At 50.8% G+C, this 20849-nt stretch overlaps 1 protein-coding gene across 3 annotated transcripts in view; it reads right to left on the bottom strand.

Annotated features, from left to right (window-relative positions):
* Positions 1 to 530: 530 nt before the first annotated feature.
* The window catches only part of Ift43 (intraflagellar transport 43), an 85674-nt gene continuing 65355 nt past the window's right edge, over positions 531 to 20849 (bottom strand). For all 3 annotated transcript variants that reach the window (XM_028876288.2, XM_028876298.2, XM_037210730.1), the window contains exons 6-9: positions 1796 to 1868; positions 1510 to 1585; positions 962 to 1024; positions 531 to 803 (exon numbers count right to left, since the gene is read on the bottom strand). In XM_028876288.2, the coding sequence (XP_028732121.1) occupies positions 684 to 803; positions 962 to 1024; positions 1510 to 1585; positions 1796 to 1868 (332 nt within the window). In that variant the 3' untranslated portion in view covers positions 531 to 683. The remainder of the gene's footprint in view (positions 804 to 961; positions 1025 to 1509; positions 1586 to 1795; positions 1869 to 20849) is intronic.

Below are 20849 nucleotides of genomic sequence, written 5' to 3'. Positions count from 1 at the left end.
TCAGGTAAGCAGTCTCCAGGTGCCATACTCCAGGCAGCTGCTGAGGCCTCCGGAGAAGTGGCAACTGTTGCTAGGAACAGCCATCTTCCCTCCCTCCCTCCCTCCCTCCCTCCCTCCCTCCCTCCCTTTCTCCTTCCCTCCCTCCCTCCCTCCCTCCCTCCCTCCCTCCCTCCCTCCCTCCCTCCCTTTCTCCTTCCCTCCCTCCCTCCCTCCCTCCCTCCCTCCCTCCCTCCCTCCCTCCCTTTCTCCTTCCCTCCCTCCCTCTTAAACGTGCCCTCATGCTCTTCAACTATATGGAGGGTTTAGAGCGCTTATCTGATCATTTACAAGTCACCTTCCTGCCTCATGCCTGTAATTCCAGCACTTGGGAGACGGAGGTTGGAGGATCAGAAGCTCAAGGGGGATCTGGGCAAAGAGCAACAACAAAAACAACAACAGAAGAAAAAGGAAAAAGAAAAGAAAATGTTGCCTTTCATCACTCATGAGTGATGAGTCTAAGCAGGTGCTGGACAGAATGGGAGAAATGCTCACAGGATGAAGCCATTTGTTGAACTGGAATGATCCAATGTGGCCTACTGAAATAGTTTATTACAAAATAGTCAGTATAAAATCCTAAGCTGCTTGCAAGCCCCCTAGGTTTTCAGCTTCTTGCATTTGTTCAAATGCATGGTGATGTTCCTGGGTCAGGTGTATCTGAACGGTCCCACAGGGTCCTCCTTCTCTGCCTGCAGCAGGTCCCACTCTGTGACGAGCTCTGATGACACCTCGGTGTACAGATGGTCCCAGTCCCAGCCGACGTCATCCTGCCAAGATAAAGATTGCTAGGTAAGAGAAAGAAAAGCCTTCCCTCCAATCCATGGCCAGCTTCCCACCCTATCCAGGCCCAGGAAGGCCCGGGCTAAGCTGGGGGGCTCTCTGGCTGGAGGAGCATCGAGGTGCCGGGCAGGGGTGAGTACTGTACCTCTCGTACTTCATGCTCTGGCGCCAGCACTTTGGTGAGGAGCTTCAGGTCAATTTCCCCATCCTGCGGATGCACAAAACGTCAGGCTGGACCCTCGAGGGCCTCAGCATCACTTTTACAGCTAAGGAGAGGAGCTTGTGTTTGATGGAAATCCCCAAACTGAGACCCCAGAAAAACCTTGCTCAAAGCACAAAACCCCAAGTGAATGGTTTGGCCACTGGGAAAGGAGGGGGAGGCTGTGGTGTCCTCCACACTGGGCAACGCCAAGAGCACAGAGAATGTACACAAGGGTAGATAGCAACAGGGTGGCCATCAGGTGGCCATCGTGTGCCAAGAGTGTAGCCAGAGAGCAGCTGGGAGCCTGGGACAGGAATCTATGGCCCACTGAAGGTCCAGGTATGTTTTGAGATGGCCAAGGACGTCACCTCCAGCATTTCTAGGCAGCCTTGAGATGTGGAGGAAGTGTGTACAGTTCTGGAGGAACTGAGAACTTTTCTCATGGAGGCCCCCCGGAGCTGGCCCCTCTAGGCAGACGTGGGTCCACTCACCAAAGTCTGGAAGGCTGAGTACTTCATGAGGTCATTGTCCAGGTCACGGTAGGTCATCACTCGGTTTACCTGGATGCTGAAGGGAGGAGAGTGAGTGAGAGTCACAGGCAGTACGGGTTCCAGGAGAGCTCTGGAGTTACCATCTCTGGAACCTTGTGTGCAGACAAAATGTCCTAGTCGAGTGTGAAGAATAGAATGGAACCCCTTGCCAGGAAGACCAGCAAGGCCCACTGCAGACGACATTTGCAGCGTGTCAATGACCAACTCCACACCTAGCGTTACCCACCTCGGAGGGGACGCCACCTGCAGCACGAAGTCTTCTTCCTGCACCTCCTCCAGATCCGGGATCACGGGAATGTCTGCGAGGAGAGGTGGAGATATCACTGTCCGCAGCATCCACAGTGCTCCTGTCTACGTCCCTACTGACCGCTCAGTCAGCTTCAACGTGCCAGCCCTGCCACTGTAGGCTGTGGTTTCCTAGACGCCCAGACAGACTGGAACATGGAGCTGCATCCGTTTCTGAGCCACAGGCCTTAGAATGCATGGAAGGCAAATGTCCTGATGGGCTCTGCCTCCCGGGGTTCACCTTGAGTCTGCTTCAGGGATTCTGATGGAGTCTGGGCGGAGGGGCTTTGAGGTGGCTCTCCATGGAGAAACGTGAAGAGTGAGAAGAAACTCTCAGCCCCTGGAGAAGCCTATGAGGGCAGACGGGGGGGGGGGGGCGATGGGCTGGGCACGGTCGGAGACAAAACGGACAGTGACGGGGGTCACCCCCATTCATGAAGGAGACCTACAGGTACACTAGCTCCAGGGAGCAGCTGTCCGGGTCAGGCTCCCAGCTGCTTACCTCCGGTCACAGAACCTGGCTCCTGACACTGTCATAGAGCAGGGCTGGCATCTCCCAGGCCCGCCGTGACACTAGTTTCGTGGTCCCGCTGTCTCCTGCTATCTTTGGGAGTTCCCTCTCTGACCTCTCCAGACATATTACACACTTGTGTGGAGATAGGAGACCACTCCTCCCAGGAGTCTGAAGATGTCACACAAACAGGAGGACCAGGAGACAGGCCCGTCGCTTCATTAAGGCAGCCTGTTTAAGTTGCCAAAAAGTATCCACAGAGACGAAGACACATTTCCTCCAAATGACTATCACTGGCTTGTTTAGGGGGGTTTGTTTTAATCAATCAGGGCAAAGGGGAAAAAATGGTGGGGCAAGAAGAAAGGCCACATGGGGTGAGGCGGTCCTGGGACCCTAAACCATAAGACTGCAGATAAACAACAAACGAAAACATCCCAGAGGGGAAGCTAGGGCTTCCATGGGCTAGATGCAATTTTATTTCCAAAAGAGGCATAAAAGTCATTCCATGAACAGCTGGAAAGACTCCTGCCACTTCCAGCCTATTCATTATTTAGACGCTGTGACTGCTCTCGTCACGCTAAGCCAGAGTCCACAAACGTCTTTATTACTAACTGCAGGCTCACAGACTCGCCGTACTCAGAAAGAGGAGTGAGCGAAGGAGGCGGGTACGCAGAAACTAAAACAGAGAGAGAGACAGGCAGAGAAGGGGCATTGTGAAGAGGGCTGAAAATAAAGAGAAACCTGCCAACGGGAATTAAACAAGAGATGCATGCGCCAGCCCCTAAATAATGAGACACATTCCGCAAGCCCTGTATCTAAAAGGGGGCCCTTCTGAGCCTGGGTTCTATCTCCCTGTCCTGTTAAAAACATAAGACTCAGAGCTCCCTAAGAGTCCCTAATTTCTAATACGAATAGGAATTTAGCTCTCTAAATCCTAGCTCCCACAATCAGCACAGCTTGGGGGTGGGGCTCCCTGGCTCTGAGGCTGCCCGGGCGGTGGGGTCCGGCAGAGGGACAGAGAAGCTGGCTGTGCCCTGTGCCATCCGCAGAGTGACAGTTTTTGAGCGAGCCAGTCGGCAGCTCACTGTTGGCTCTCCTTGGCTGCGGAGTCCAGCCTGAGATGAATATTCAGGAGCTGCTGAGAAAACGGCCCATGCTGAGTCGGGGCTCGGGACGGGGGTCTTCCCCAAGTCCCCTCTCCCTCCACAACTTCAGCATTTGGACCCTGTCAACTCAGCCCAGCATCCTCCCACTCTGAGGAATTGCGCTTCTGGCTCAGCGTTCGCGGCCGCTCCCCGCGGGCTTTCCTGTGGGGTCCCGCTCCCCTCCTCCAAATGTGCACAAGGGAGCGTGGGGCCTGCCCATCTGTGACGGAGCAGAGGTCAGCGCAGGCCTTGGCAAAAGGCCGCTCGGAGCAGCACTGGTGAGGCTGGCCACACAGTGGGACTTCTCTCTAATTGGAAGCCCGGTGCCCAGTAGAACCCGGGGAACCGCCTGAGTGAGACGGAGCCAGCGATGACAGCCAGGCCAAGACAAGCTGGAACATTCCGGTGCGGTGACAGCTTGAGCTATGGCAGCGGAGGCCGGCCATCCAATTCCCCGCTCCCAGTGGAACAGGTGGCCATGGCGCAGGTTTTGGGCAAACTTCAAAGAACTTCAAAATTGTCGAGTTTTGGACACAGACAAGGGCCAGCTTATGTGTCAGAGGATGTTCTGGGGAGTCAGTGTTTGCTTTCTTCCCTTTCCCCAACCTGACCCCTCCGTCACACGCACCATGAACAAAGCAAGAGGGAGAGAAGGAGACGGGGAGAGGAGGGGGAGAGAGAGGGGAAGAGAGAGAGGGAGAGGAAGAAAGAACACACACTTTAGAAACCTGCTTCTTCAGGGCTGGAGAGACGGCTCCGCAGATAAAGTGCCTGCTGTACAAGTATCAGGTCCCGAGTTCAGATCCCCAGCACTCAGGAGAAAGGGGGGTGTGGCAATGTGACCTGTAACCCGAGTGCTGGAGGTGGAGACAGGCAGATCCTTGGAGCTCACTGGCCACTTAGCTTAGCCAATCGGTGAGCTCCAGGTTCAGTGAGAGACCTTGTCTCAAAAACATGGAGAGTGCTAACAGAGGATGCACACACATCCTCACATACACATGCACACCCTCACATACACACACACCCTCATATGCACATGCACACCCTCACATATACACCCTCACATGCATATACATACCCTCACATACACATGCACACCCTCACATACATGTGCACACCCTCCTATGCACACACACACCCTCACATACACGTGCACATCCTCACATACACACCCTCACATGCATATACATACCCTCACATACATGTGCACACCCTCCCATGCACACACACACCCTCGCATACACATGCACATCCTCACATGCACACATACCCTCACATACACACCTTCACATGCATATACATACCCTCATATACATGTGCACACCCTCCCATGCACAAACACATCCTCACATACACACCCTCACATATATGTGCTATATGTGCACATCCTCACATACACACACCCTCGAATACACACACCCTCACATGCACACACACCCTCACATACACACACCCTCACATACATGTGCACACCCTCCCATGCACATACACATCCTCACATACACAACCTCACATACACGTGCACATCCTCACATGCACACACACCCTCACATACACACACATACCCTCACATACACACATACACACAAACACACACCCTCACATACACGACTGGCACACATGGGCTGTAATCTGACACTTTCAGAACACACGTTCTGATCGAGACGAGGACAGGGAAAGAGGAGTCAGTTTGGTTCTGTTGAGAAGTTAGCACTATCTCATCCTTCTTTGCAGGAGCCCATACCCCAGGGCTTGTGTGTCAGGAAAGTCCTCTCCCACTGACCTATCTCCCCAGCCAATTTACCACTGCTTCTAAAAACCGGTCATTCCATCTACTTTGTCCTTTTCTCTCCCAGTTTCCTGAAAACCAAGGACAGTGGCGTGAGGTGAGCCAAGCAGGTGTGCAGAATTCCTCTCCAAAGTCAGGAGCACAAGTCCTGAATCCAGGCTCCACTGCACACTAACTGGGTAACAGATGCCTTCTCTGCCTCAGTTTCTTCATCTATAAAGTGAAGGGCCAGGCCCACAAGACTGTTACTTCACTGGGAACTATTATGGCATGGAGCATGGGGAGAGGCTGTGGCCCTACACTCCTCCAGCGATGGTCCGGCAGGTTTTTAGGAGAGAGAATGGAGGCGAAGTAGGATTAAGTGGCCTGTGTGAGATGAAGTCCTTAACAAGCGACAGAAGCAGGCTTCTGACTCCTCCGAGCTCTCAAACCAGGAAATTCACTCTTCTAATGTAAGCATCTTACCTCCAAAGACACCTCTTTTACAGAGGAAGGCCAAGAGATTTCCAACAGTAGGATGGTTTCCCTGGGTTCCCAGATCTAAATAAGTTCATTCCCCACTCAAGTGCCTGACTTGCTATAGCCCACAGAATGGCAAGAGTGTTCCTGTACCAGAGAACCTGGAGACACCACCCCACCATGTCGGGGAAGGGGCCAGGTACCTTCAGCAGCTGGGAGAAGCGGGAGGGGAGGGGAGATCTTTGTTTAAGGCAGTGCCCTGGGACTCATCCCGCACCTCCTTGCTTGGAACACAAGTGGAGTCTCTCTGCCCTCAGTATCTGCTGCACAGCCCCGGGCCAGGGTCCTAAGGTGTCCCTCATTGTCCTGTCTATGTTAGCTATCCTGGCAAGCTGTGCAAGCTACTTCTCTGCCCCACACAGCGCCTGCTCAGTCACACTGTGGGAAATAGTGTCCTCTTGTTGTCCGGTCACCCATCTATCACCCATCCACCCACCCACCCACCCATTCGTCACCTCGTTGATCTGAGCACCCACCATGTGCAAGGTGTCCTGCCAGGCGAAGCCAGGAGCGGCAGCACACGAGGCAGGCAGGGCCCTGGTCCTCATCAAGACCAGCCGGACAAGCATAGTAGACAGAAACAAATATCCTGCCTACAAATAAGAACACACACTAGGAGGGAAACTGACTTCGTCCTATGAGAAAACAATAGGGAGACCTAATCGTTATTTTTTTTTCCCCAAAAGTAAAAGTCACATTATAGGTGCAACGAATTTGAATGCTATAGTGAAGTTCAGCATGCAAAGTTTAGCTTCCTTCTGTAAGCCTGAGTTCTTTCTTCAGAGGTCATCATTTAACTTTCGTAAGGATTTAAGGAGACATGGAGCATGCCACAGCACACCTGTCCTTTTAAAGTGCTGTAAGTTCTGTCCCTGGACGTACAGGTGTGTCATGTCCTTTCAAACAGCCATCTAGTATTCTACTACGTGAGTGCACCATGATGCATGTGACCCAGTCCAGGGAGGATCTGGTTTAGAATATGGGGCGTAGAGTGAGGATTGAAGGAGAGTCTGTTGGAGTTAGGGATAGAGCAGCTGAGAACCAGAAAAGAAGCAAGGTCAAACCTGGTGGGGGGAGGGGCGGGGACTGGAGAGATGGCTCAGAGGTTAAGAGCACTGGCTGCTCTTCCAGAGGTCCTGAGTTCAATTCCCAGCAACCATATGGTGGCTCACAACCATCTGTAATGAGATCTGGTGCCCTCTTCTGGTGTGCAGGCATACATGCAGGCAGAACACAGTATGTATAATAAGTAAATAAATCTTAAAAAACAAAAACAAAAAAAACCTGGCAGGGACAATATAAAGGGCATTTGGAGGGGAGATGCACCTTGTGACCCTGGAGGTCGGTTTGGGTGGCTGGAGTGTGTGGCCTGAAAGAGACTGGCATGGGGTAGGCAGGAGCTCGCACACGGTACCAGGAGAGGAAGGACACGCACCGCGAGTCATCTGTGTGCACACCATGGGAACCCGGGTAGAATAAACACGGCCAACCTGGAAAGGAGGCTCTGCACACAGCAAGTGACATACCGAGGGACTGAGAGAGCCGCACAGCCTCTCCTCTCTCATCAACTCCGAATCCCACAGGCAGAATTAAAAGCTTCAGATTTTGTCCTTGCATAATTCACTCGTGACCTCAGACAGACCTCACAGTGGTCTGCAGGAAGTGGAAAAAGTGGATTTACCCTGTGACAACCCCCCCCCCCGTGGTAAACTAGCTGGGGTCAAAGACATGTCCCCAAATAAACAGCAGCAAAATAAAGGAGGGCTGAGCAGAACTGAATCGACAGACGCCCCTCCAACGTCAAGTCCAGCAGATGGAAGGGCCGAGCCAATCTCCTTTACCTTCTTCCCACCACAGTGTGAGTTCCACTGAGGCTGGAGCTGCCTCAGTAGGACCTGTTCTTCACCTACCAAGAGTGACCAACCCCTGGACACTTCCTGGGTTTCAAATTAGCACAGCAAAGGCTTCGCCTCGCGTGTAAGCTGCAAGGCCTGCTGGGAAACAATGCATGAGTCAGGAACAAAGGGGCAAAAGAGGAGTTGTTCATTTGTGCCATTATGTCTGCCTGGCTCCATCTTGAGGCTGGGTCATGATGCTGTTGTTCACCCATCTCCATATTCTGGAAGCTCCTCACAGAGGCTTGGGGGGGGTGGTGGGAATGTATAACAGCAGCTCTGAGAATCTGCTTCACAAAGGAAGAGCACCAAAAAAAAAAAAAAAAAAAAGCAGTACCAAAGCCCACTGATGCTACCTCCCAGATCCAGCCAATCAGCTAAGATCACTGAGGTAAGTATGGGACTACAGATGTACTTTGGTTGGAAGAGCCCCTGCCCAGCATGTGCTACAAAGCCCTCGGTCTGAGCCTAGCAACATAAAAACACAGATAAATAGTGCCTGTATAAATATAAACATAATTAATTAATAAATGTACATCAATTACAACTGGTTTGAAGGACGTGAGAAGTCCTTTTATCCACAAACGTTTTCCACCGTGGGTGGTACCACCACACCCAGACACTCAATGCCTGTTCCTGAGGGATCCCGTTCTACTCCCTGGCCTGACAATGAAGAGTTAAACTGCTGGGGGCTGGAGAGATGGCTCAGTGGTTAGGAGCACTGACTGCTCTTCCAGAGGACCAGGGTTCAATTCCCAGCACCCACACGGCAGCTCACAACTGTCTGTCACTCCAGCTCCAGGGGATCTTCACAGACATACAGGCAGGCAAAAACACCAATGCACATAAAGTAAAAATAAATTCTTAAAAAAAAAAAAAAAAAAAAAAAAAAAAAAAAGCTAAACTGCTGCTTCAGGTGAGGTGGTTCCAGATGTCTACAACACACAGCTGGCTGCTTCTGTCCCCAGCCAGCTGTTTGCACCAGGACCGACTATGACCACCTTCCTTTGGCCTTCTGAGACAAGACTCTCTCTAGCACAAGCCAAGCTAGCCTCAAATTCACAGCAATCTTCCTGCTTCAGCCCCCAAGGTGTTGAGAGTATGGGCCCTAGCCATGATGCCGGCAGAGAGCGATGTTTTAGGTGGACTCTGCTTGCCCTGAGGACAGCTTGAATAGTCATAGGTTTTTCTGCTTAGAGGAAATCAAGCAGGTCCCCGTGTGGTTTCCGGGTCCTGCCCAGGAGAAGATGTCTTGGGCTGAGAGCCCTTCACTTAGTTATTATTCTTTCTTATTGGCCTGGTTTTTCTTTTAGCATCGCTGGGGATCAAACCCGAGCCTTGCACACTCAGGGCAAATGCCCCCTCCACCCCTGAGTTTCATCCCAGCCCTCCACTGATTTTCTTGGTGGGAGATTTCTGTGAATGTCCAGATAGGCTTTGCAGAACAACGTAACATCTCTTCTATAGTTCGGCACTCTCTCTCCTTGACATCTTTACCTTCCCAGGTCCCCTCGGGTGTTTATGACAGCATCTGAACCTACCCCTTCATCGGCTAACTGCTTGGAATACACATCTCTTCACAAACTTCTTTCCACCCTGTGACCTGGACGCTGCGGGGCATTCATGAGCTGTTAGGACCCATGTCCACTCTTCACAGCCAAGTTCAACAGTCAATCCGCATGAAAGAGATCCGGGCACACTGTGTTAGGGTGCCCCTGTAAGAGCAGTCCGGACAAACCGATGAGGGCCAGAAGTCAGTACTTGTAAGTGAGAGAAAACAATGGCCATGTTCTTCGGAGGTGGTGACCCAAAGGCAGGGATCATTGTGCCGTTTCTCTGTAGCTGAAAACTTTGTTTTACTGAATGCTGTTACCTTCTGCATCACGTATGGGGAATTTTAAGCAGGCAAACGGAAGAAGGTCTGATTGAAGATGAAGTTAAGTGAAAGAAATTGGTCTCATTTAGCACATGACAGGATTCATCTGTGTTCCCAAGTCCACTGAGGTGGCATCATGGGCGTTTCATATTCATGAGCTGCTGCGACACTATGTCCCCTCATTTACAAAGAGCCGTGTTCAGCAAATTCTGTCCCTGTGGATACCCCGTGCATTTCATGGTCTTGTCAGAGAGACATCAAACGCTCCAGTAACCAAATACCAGAAAATGGCTTTAATTAGTGGATCTCAATCGTATAAATAATTTTTTTTTTCTAAGTGAAAAAATGGAGAATTTTTTAAAAGGGAGAAAAGAAGGGGAAAGCGGTGGGCAACAGGCTTCAAACACCCGAAGGAACAAGGGAGCGAGGTCTCGGAGGAGTCCTGAGTGGTCCGTAACTCCCTGAATCAGGGGCTGAGCTCTCCAGGTCCCGGGCAGGCCTGCTGTCTGAAGGCCTGTCCCTTGTGATTTCTACTCCTTAACATAGGGTCCAGGCTGTCCTTGTTATCGGCAGATGAAGGAAGAGTGCAGGGATGGTGACGGCGGCCCAGAAAGCCACACTACAAAAGCCTAAGACGAGGACCGACGGCAGGCACCACGGTGGCTGGAGACAGCGCCATGCCTGGGCGGCTCCCTGAGGAAGCCTGCGGTAGGAGACAGCTGCTTGGCCCCACACGGGGAAGCGCCATGTGCTCCTGCTAAACCAAACCCCTGTGCTGCCAGGGAGGCAGACCAGACCTGGAGAAGAGGAAGGTCAAAAAAAAAAAAAGGTCACTCCGGGCAAGTACGTGGCTCCTGAGATGGGCAGCGGAGAAGAGGCTCGGTAAGAGCACCGTGTGAGTCACGGCACTGTGTGGTGCGTAGGACCCACAGAGGGGGGTCACCACGCTTCTGGAGCAGCTCTCAGACGGAGCTTCTTCCTCAGCACCCCCCCCCCGCGACCCCGTCCCCCAAGCTCTGTAGGGATCGGTGATGACCACACAGAGGACCGTCGACCAGGACTGAGCCTTGGGACTGATTCCAGGGCGGGGCTCGTGAGAGCTCAAGAGGATTCCCAGACGCCAGGAGCCAGGAGCCTCCAGGGACCCAAGGCTGAGGAGACCTGGGTGTTACACGTTGGGGTGGCCTCCAGGGACCGCCGTCCTCCCACTGGTGACTGGCAGCTGAAGGAAACGAGGAGCGGGCTCCTCGGAGCTCCCTGGGGGCTTTTCTCCATCTTTTTATCTGCAGGGCCTGCGCTAAGGACGGACGAGGAGGAAGAAAGAACTTGAAACAGGACGAGGGGATGAGGGGCCCGGAGGGATAGAGACTGAGGAAACTCTTCACGGAGGCCCACCACGAGTGACACGGTGTCAGTGCGGCATTGAGAGCGCCGTCGTGGAGGCACCACTCCAAGTGTGTTAGCAACCAGGCATATCGAATTCTATTTCATCCTCTTCATGTGCCCCGGAAAAAAAAAAAAAAAAAAAGACAACAAGACAAACCACACCGCTTTCATTCCAAATCCTTAGGTTTTGTGTCTCTCCTTATATATATTTATTAAAAAAATGCTCCTTTGATCGATGCCACCAGCGACACCCCACATACGGAACACCTCTGAGAAGCTCCCTCCACGAAGAGGCCACTGCTGGTGACAGCCAGCTGGTTTTGATCACAGCCACTCCGAATCGGATTTTCATAAGATAGATGAGGAGTCTTACTGCCGCTCGCTCTTATCAGATGAGAAACGGAGGGGGAGGGGAGGACGGGTCCTGAGGGAACGGCGCAACAATCAAGGGCTGTGTGGCTCTTTCTCTGTCCCTCAGCTGCAGCAATTTTCAAAAGAGTCCGCCTCCGGCACTTTTAAATGATGGTGTCTCAATTCTGTAATCATCTTTCAAGAGCTTTCTCTTAAAGGGTCTTTTAGGTAAACCTAGTCCGTCAACCACACTTATGGACTCAGGAATCAAACCGTCCTCCTGTGGATGTGTATAGATGAGTCCCCATGGTCGGTGACTGGCAGGCAAGTTTTAGAAAGCTAGGGAAACTAACGAGAGGAAGGAAGATCCACCACTTGGCTAAGTTCGCCTCTTGCAAGAGTTGGGGGGGGGTCCCCTACTACCTCCTCCCCAGGTTTTGGCCACCAGGAGGTTTGGCTCGCTGAGGTCCTGGAGGAACAAATCTCCATTTGTGTCCGAAGGCAAAGACTTCTTTCTCCAAGCAAGGGTGAAGTGACATGCCATGTCTACCCCCAGACACATAAACATACCTGTCCCTTTCCATTTCACCCAGGCAACACCTGGTATCAGGGCTTCGATGTGAGCAATCAACCATCGAATGAGGAGTGTGTGGGCAGCCGCTGGCCATCCAAGACAACTTGCTGAGTATTGGAGGCAATTCAGTAGCTACACCTGTCTTCATGGCAGAGACCATTGGGCTGTTTCTTTACACAGTCCCTATCATTTGCAAAAGATCCTAGGACACCAAGCCTCTACCTCCTGGTCACGGGGTCGTATGTGTGTAAGGTCTCCGTACAGAGGCCGCTGTTCTCCAGGTGGAACTGGCTACGCTATGGAGCTCATCGGCCCTCATGCCGCAGCTGCCCACTCCCTTCACAACTGTATGGAAGAGGGACTGCATCTGGCCCGGAAGGCTGGACCACCTCTCAGCCACATCTGGACAGCCTCAGAGAATTAAACAGGGGCAATTTCATCCTATCTAGATTCTGCCTCCCACACCCATGAGGAAGAAGCCAGGAGCTAAGAACACATAACCTTATTTCTATCATGATTTCAGAGAGACGGAATTCTCCTTCACACTCATCAGCTGAATGTTGGGTAATCTACTATGAAACACATTCCTCCAGCTAGACTACGAGTGGCAATAATGCTGAGGGTGCTTCCCATGTTCCCGGAGGAAGGTCCCACAACCTGCGTCATCAAAAACATGCATGCATACAAAGGTGCAATGCTTCTGTTCTCCTTCTGCCCCTTCAGATGGGGACATGGAAGTAAGCTGTTCATAGGAACAAAGATGGACTCCCAGAGAAGGTCGCTGTTAACTGTGCCTCAGACCAAGACGTCCTGACAGCAACTGTGGCAAGTCTGTCATGGCTTGAATGTGAAGTGTCCCCAAGGGCTCACCAGCTACGAACACGTGTTCTCTGGCTGGCACTGTTACCATGGGAAGCTATGGACCTTTAGGAGGTAGCACCCAGCTAGCAGAAGGAGATCACTGGGGGCCGGGGCTTTGAAGGTCATATCATCATAGGGCACCATGACGCAAACAGACACCAACACAAGCTTCGACCACCGTGAAATGAGCGGCCCCGCTGTGTCTCCCCTCTGTGATGGACTGAGACCCTCTAAAACTGTGAGCCAAAATAAATATTTCCAGCAGATACTGGGGTCACAGTGACTCAAAAGTAATGAATACATCTAGTGTGACTTGAAACTCCAGAATACTGCTCAGATGCAAAGAGCTCCCCCCACCCCCCACTCCCCCACCCCCCTCCGCCCCTCACCCCCATCCCCCACCCCTACCCCCGCCAGCTCTGCCAGTTGAAGCAACAGAAGTCAGCCATGCACTTCTTGCCATAGCTACACAGAACCCCCTCCAGGGTCCCAAAGCTGTGGGGCTCCTCTTAGATGGCAATGTCCCAAACCAGGAACCCAAGCAAATCTTTTCTCTTCCTGAGTTCCTGGCTCAGGTGTTTTGTTATAGTAAGGGGAAGCTGACTTCACAGCTACTTTCTTTGTTGCTGTGACAGAACACCTGGCAATGAGCAAGTCAGGAAAGGGGTTATCTTGGCTCACAGTTTGAGGGCACAGTCCCCAGTGGCAGGGAAAACGAGGTGTCAGGAGCCCGAGGCGGCTGGTCACTTTGAATTCACAGTTGGGAAAGCAGAGACATGAATACTGGTGTTCTGCTAGCTTTCTCCTTTCTATTCAGTCCAGCATAGGGCGGGTCTTCCTACCCCAATTAACCTAATCTAGAAAGTTCCTCACAGCCACACTGTGGTTTGTCTCTGGGGGTGATTCTGGATCCTGTTCAATCTGAAAAGCACACACTGTCAGACACAAACATTAACGAGGTTATACACCATCACAAGTAACACTGAAAACAAGGAGACTCACTACTCACAATCCAGCACTTCCTACAGGCTACGTTAGCTGCGCTTTCACCATTATTACAGATAAGTGCCTACAGCAGGACTATGATATATAACGGTGTGCCCGCCTGTCCTAACTGTGGCCGGTCATGTCCTGTCGTTAGCTTGAAACTAGCCACCACGGCACCACGGAAGCTGGCAAACCCTGCCCTTTGTGACTGGTTTTCTTCCTCTGGCGAGCTGGTTGCTAATTTGCCCGTGCCCGTGCCTCGTTGTTTCCTGGCCATGTGACCTGTGAGTTATTTAACGCGGCAGAGCTTTAACCTCCTCCGCGGTGAGAGGGCGATTATCACCATGGTAAGTGTGCCAGCAACTCCACAGGTTAGCACCGTGGACAAGGTGGACACAAGCTTAATTACCAACACTCTTTCCCACAAGATTGGTTTCTGTTTCAGATTTCTTACCCAGTATCTGGTAAACAAAGTAAAGGCAGAGACCAAAGGGAGGGCAGCCTGTCCTAGCTCACGACCTCTGAGCGCTGGCTGCAGTTACTGTGCATGGGCGCCGAGGCAGGATAGGCAGGCATGGCGTTAGAGTGACTCCCGGGCATAGTGCTACTAACTTGGGTCTTTAGACTTAAACTGGTAATGATTATGGCCTAACTAAAATTATGAACACAAAGGAGCCAGATTTAGGAGGCACCTAGGAAATGCCACCAGCGGCATGAAGCTTCAGGAAGGCAGGCAACACAACAAAAATGTTCTCACTAAGCACCAAAGGAGGTAAAGCACCAGGATTCCATTTTATCTGTTCTTAAAGAATTCTTTCTGCTTTCACCTTCTCTCCCTGGAAGCCGTTTAGGCACAACATGACGGCTGTTTGCAGAAGGGATGAAGGATGTCGTAGAGGGTTAAACAAGAACGAGGCAGCACCCGAAAGAGAGAGAAAGCCCAGAGATGGAGATGGCTGGGGAGCAGGAGTCGGGGGTCGGCTGAGATAGCCCTCTAGAGATAGCATGTTTCCAATTCCGCTGACAGCCGCCACCTCACATCTCTTCCAGCCTCGTGGCGTGGCTGTGTTGAGACACTTTTACCTATTTTCCCTGTTGACATGGATGGAAAATTGAGCAATTACCCTCAAACTCAAAGCTCTCAGATCATCCAGATTGCTACACTTGAAGAATTAAGTCCCCAATCGCCCCTGGCTAGAAGTGGCTCGACTCGGCTTGTCCTTTAGGAATTAAACACTTTTGGGTTGGTCAGAAGGATTTATTATTCTGAGGTTTCAAGGTATTTCACTTCTGTCAAAACTGGACCTCGGGATGTGAGAGAGACAGCTCTCCCCAGAGGGGCCGAGGGGCACCCACAGCTCGGGGCTGCCGTGAGAGGGAGTCACAACGCCAGACACAGTCCCGCAGGATGCAGGAAGGCAAGGCTCTAACACAGTGACTTCTTTGATTTAAGCTCCCGTTCTCAGAGACCTTCCGTTTTAAATCGACAACTGGGAGAGCTCACAGACGTTTTCCTAACTTGCATTTTGGTTTGACACAAATGACTTGAAAGTTGAGTCCTTGTTCAGTTGTATATTCAGCGACAGTTTGAACCTGAATACGCTTTGTGGATGTGTGTGCACGCTCGTGTGTGTGTGTGTGTGTGTGTGTGTGTGTGTGTGTGTGCTTGCATATCGAGGCTAAAGACATCAGGCGTCTTCTCCACCTTATTTTTTGAGACAGGGTCTCTCACTGAAACTGGAGCTTCCAGGTTTGGTTGGACTGGGTGGTAAGCAGCCCAGAGCACCCTCCTGTTCCCGTGCCCCCCGGGCTGGGATTGGAGGCACACACTGCTGTACCCCGGGTTTTCACGTGGGTGCTAATAAGACTCAGGTCCATGTATGTGGGGTGTCTCTGGATCTTCTTTTCTGAAGATAAGGGATTGCTTTTCCCCATCTGTGTACCGCTCACTTCTTTACGGCCTCACATTCTAGCCTGGGCTTGCCTTCTACTAGTGAGTGGAGATTAGGGCAGACAGACTGAGCAGCCCTGAGGGGTGTGTGTGTGTGTGTGTGTGTGTGTGTGTGTGTGTGTGTGCGCGCGCGCGCGCGCGCGTGCGCGTGTGCCACACCTTTGCCCCTGTGGTCTCTCTATCTCCCCACCCCCACTGCCCTTCCCTGGCAACTTCTGCTTCTCTATCAGCTGATGCCCGAGAGTCACTTCTTTAGATGGTCCTTCTGCTCCATCACCCAGTCCAAGTCAGGTCTCTTTCTCTCTAACAGCACCTGTACTTTTCCTTCAGGGGACGAAGTCATCATTTTATTTTATTTTATTTTATTTTTGAGATAAGATTTCTCTGTGTAGCAGCCCTGGCTGTCCTGGAACTCACTTTGTAGATCAAGCTGGCCTTGAACTCAGAGATATCCCCCTGCCTCTGCCTCCTGAGTGCTGCGATTAAAGGCGTGCGCCACCACACCCGCTGTTCCTATTCAGTTGCATGATAATGTGTTTTATTCCTGTCCCCCAGCTAGGTAAGCTGCCTTGAAGGCAGAGACAATGAACACCTAGCTCACCATGGTATCCTAGAGCCCAGTCTCCTACATCACTCGGCCGAAGGATGTGCAAATGGTTGCTGAGTCAATGAATCCGTGAGCAGCTTGTCCAAAGTCAGAGGCTGAGTTCAGTCCTATTCCAGATATGATGTTCCTTTTCAAATGGCATGTAACCTTCCACGATAGATATCTAATGGTGTTAGGGTGAGCCAAAAACTTGATTTTAAGAATGGATGATCTAAGCCGGGCGTTGGTGGCACACGCCTTTAATCCCAGCACTCAGGAGGCAGAGCCAGTCGGATCTCTGTGAGTTCGAGGCCAGCCTGGGCTACCAAGTGAGCTCCAGGAAAGGCGCAAAGCTACACAGAGAAACCCTGTCTCGAAAAAACCAAAAAAAAAAAAAAAAAAAAAAGAATGGATGATCTACAAAGTGAAAAATAGGATTACATGTAATTAAAACTTTTTGGCAAAGCTAAAGAAATAATCACCGAGAGCCTACAGAATGGGGAAAAGTCACTGCCAATTATGTATCAGACAAGGAGTTAGAATGTGACACTTCCATACATAAAAATATCAAACATTAAACGCCAAATACCATCCAACTGATAAACAGGCCAATGGACTGAACAGGAAGTTCTCAAAAGAAATACAAATAAACATTTGGAAAAAGTGTTTGGCATCCTTAGCCACTAGAACCGCTTTGAGATTCCATCTCACCCCAATCAGAATGGCCATCATCAAGAAAGCCAAGAGCAACAAATGCTGAGGGTGTGGGGAAAAGGCCACGGAAACTGGGGGAGCCACTATGGAAGTCAGTGTGGAAGCTCCCCAAAAAGCTAAAAACAGAACCACCATGACTCAGCTGGACCACTCCCAGGAATATACTGGAAGGACAGTAAGTCAACGTACCGTAGAGATATTTGCACATCCACGTCTACTGCTGTACTATTCACCTAGATGTCCATGATCAGGTGAAAGAAGAAATATGGTTTACACACAATGGAATATGTTAGCCAGAAAAAAAAATTAAATTATGACCTTTAGAGAAAAATGGGTGCAATTGATGATCACAAGCAATGAGACAGACCAGACCCAGAAACAGAGTTAAGTACTGCAGATACTCTTACACAGACTCTAGATTTAAATGTTTATACAATGGCTGTATATGCACATGCATGTGCCTGTGTGTGTGTGCATGTGCGTGTGTGTGTGTGTGTGTGTGTGTGTGTGTGTGTGTGTGCGCGTGCGTGCGTGTGTGATGAATGGGGAAAAGAGAGGTCTTATGGAAAGAGAGGGGAGAAAAGAAAGAGTAATGAAATGTGTGTGACGAGAAAGCAGAAGGAGGGGCCCTCTGATGGGACGAAGGGGACCAGATTCACAGGGAGAGGGCAGAAGAGAGATCGGGACCCATCCCAGCCAACACAGTATGACATGTGTGCGTAAAAATGCCAAAATGAACGCCATTATACTGTCCACTAACTTTAAAAGTGTACTTAGAAAGAATGGGCGGTCCTGCCATTGGAGGGTGCTCGTCTCAATGGAGAAGACTCGCTTTGCCTTCTCAAAGGTCACGTGGGGCCCTGGCCCCCCATCCCTCCCAGCGGGTCTCCAGCATCGAAGCCTCCCTCCGTTTAGGGACAGCTGGGAGTGCTTCAGGCAGAAGCAGCAGGTTGGAAAGCTGACTGAAGATCTCCAAAACGTCACTAAAGGCAGTCTGGAGTTGGAATGGCCAGAACCGGGGCTCAGCTCTGCAAACCAGCATCCCTTCCGGCTACATTAGCCAGTCTCCACGTGGAGTCTCTCCTCGGGTCAGGCCATTCTTCCAGCTAATCAGGTCCTGTTCCCCCTTCACGACCTGGTCCAAGTTCTTCCTTCTTCCTGAGGTGTTTTCAGCCTACACAACTCAACACACAGCCACTAATATGTAACCATGTCCTAGCCACGCATCCCTCACTCTGTCATGGCTGCTGAATTCCTGTAGAGCTTTTTTTTTTTAATTTTCTGTTTTGCTTCCCAACAAGGATCTGTGTTCCTTTAGGGCAAAGCCATCCTGGGTTTTGTGAAGGATTTGCAAATCGCTTCCAAAGACCTAATCCAACTTGCAGATGTGTTCTACTTACAGAATTTTTTTTTTTTTTTTTTTTTTTTAAGAATTAGTTCTTGGGGGCTGGTAACCTAGCTCAGTGACAGACTGCTTAGCACACATGTGGCCCTGGGTACCAGCTCCAGCACCACATGTCTACAAGTGTCATTTTTAATTTCGTATTTAATTTTTTCATGCTGGGGATTTAGCCTTACAGGAGCTATGGGCATTTTACAATTAGAAATACATCCTTGGTCTGTCTGTCATCCTTTGAAGCCTAATTTGAAATCTTTCAAGTTGGACTCTCTGTGTTCATCACAGGCTCCGACACTCTCCCTCGCCTACCCTTTGGTTGTTTCCTGTGTCTGCATTGTCTGGCCTCTCCAGCCATCTGAGCTTACAGCGAGCCATGACCTTGCAAACAGTCTCATATCACATCTTATGGCTCACCAGCAGAAGTCTGAGGCCCTTGTAAACGTCACTCACTGTTTCCATTCTGAAATCTCTGAAGTTCCTTTCCCCTGTGTTTTTTGTTTTGTTTTGTTTTTTTCGAGACAGGGTTTCTCTGTGTTGTTTTGGTGCCTGTTCTGGATCTCGCTCTGTAGACCGGGCTAGCCTTGAACTCACAGAGATCCGCCTGGCTCTGCCTCCCGAGTGCTGGAATTAAAGGCGTGCACCACCACAGCCTGGCTTTCTCCTGTGTTTTTATGTCCTGTTCCCTGGGAGGACAGAGCATAGGTGGAGACATGTCATGCTTCTCCTTCCTCCCCCAGCAGAGGAAGAATGAGTGTCACCCACCAAGGGTGAAGACGCTGAGGATGCAGCTATTGAGATGAGGCTTCTGAACCTGCTCCATGACCCACAGGCAGGCAAGGAGCAAGAATGTCTTTTCACTAGACCGGGAGTTCCTGGAGGCCTGGGACTGCCTTGGTCATCAGCATCTCTAGCACCTGGGGCAACACAGGCCCCGGCTGGCACTGGGTGAAAACCCGCTGGCTCTCCTCCATAAACGTAACCTCCAAGGCTGGTGGGAGGAGGAGACAGAATGAGGGAGCCTTGCTTTGGGCTTTCCTCTTCTCCCCTTGGCACTGCTCACCAATGACCCTTCCTGGGTGAAAACACTCCTTGCTCCCCTAAGAACCTGAACGGGGTGGGGGGGCTTTATTAAGAGACCAGTAGGGCTCCTTACAGGTGTCCAAGGAGCTAATGTCACCGTTGAATGCGTGGCCACGGATGATTCACGGGAATCATTCCCGGGCTCTCCCCACCCACCGGATATTCCAAGTTCAAAGGAGCAGCCTTCACTAGCCAACCAAGTAATTCTCCGAGCAAAGATAATTCTAGAAACTAGTTATATGTAACATATGATTCTTAGCACATAATGGATTCTAAACATTCACATTCAGTGAAATGGACTAAGTCGAGTGTGAAGTGTGACACATGAACTGATTTTCCATTAAGGACGCAAGCAGAACTGGATGGAAAAACAGATTTATGCTAGGGAGGAGGGGTCTCTCCTGGGGGGTGGGGGGCGGGGCAAGGTGCTCTCAGGAGAAAGGGGTTTGTGCGGCAGGCCTCCATATCAAAATCACCTACTTCACATTCCATGTTTATGAAAGGGAAATATCGAGATATTCTCTGAAAATAGGTCTCTTTTTCTTTCCTTCCTTGGTGGGACTTGACTAAGCACCTATCAGTCACTCTAAACAGTCCGTGGTGGAGATATCAGAATATCTGAGGAATTCCCCACAAAGGCTGAAAATAAGAGCCCTGAGGTCAAAAGTCTGCCTCAAAATCCTGCAGCTACCATCTACTGGTTGTATGACCTTGGGCAAGGTTACTCTTCCAGCCTGAGGCCTGCTTGTCTTCAAAATGGCGATAATGAGCGATTCAAGTGTTTATCAACAGGTTAATACACTGTGGTATATCCATATAATGGATCATCACTCATCAATAAAAACGAAGACACTAACGATACACGCAGCAACCTGGATCGACGGCGTTGGAATCATAATGAGGAGAAAAGCCAGGCACGCTTATGCTTCTATTTACGTAAACTGGGATAAGATGTGTGTACTCACGCTTTCATTTAGTCTAGGAAATGAAATTATTTTATCGTGGAAAAAAGCACCAACAGTTGAGTCCAGAGGCAGAGGAGGGATGTGCTGAGGGGGGTGTGTGGAGACTCTGTATGTTCATTGTGACAGTGGTTTCACAGGACACGGGAGTCAGCCCAACTCACACTGCTTACTGTAAGTGGCTAAGGCTTTCCGTGCTTAAACACACTCAGTAAAGCTGATGTAAAAACCTTCGCCCCGGGGAGATGGGGACCAGGAAAGTGCCTGCAGCACAGCGCGAGCATCAGGACCTGAGTTAAGATCCTAGGAACCCAGATCAAAGGCTAAGCACGGTGGTGTGTGCCCAACACTCCAGCAGCGCAGGGCAGGGGCAGCAGGCAGATCCCCGAAGCTCACGGGTTAGCCTCGT

The sequence above is a fragment of the Peromyscus leucopus genome, chromosome 14 (assembly GCF_004664715.2).
Source record: "Peromyscus leucopus breed LL Stock chromosome 14, UCI_PerLeu_2.1, whole genome shotgun sequence".
Classification (NCBI taxonomy): Eukaryota; Metazoa; Chordata; class Mammalia; order Rodentia; family Cricetidae; genus Peromyscus; species Peromyscus leucopus.
Note: the sequence above shows the minus strand (reverse complement) of the source record. Positions and strands in the feature narration are given on the sequence as shown.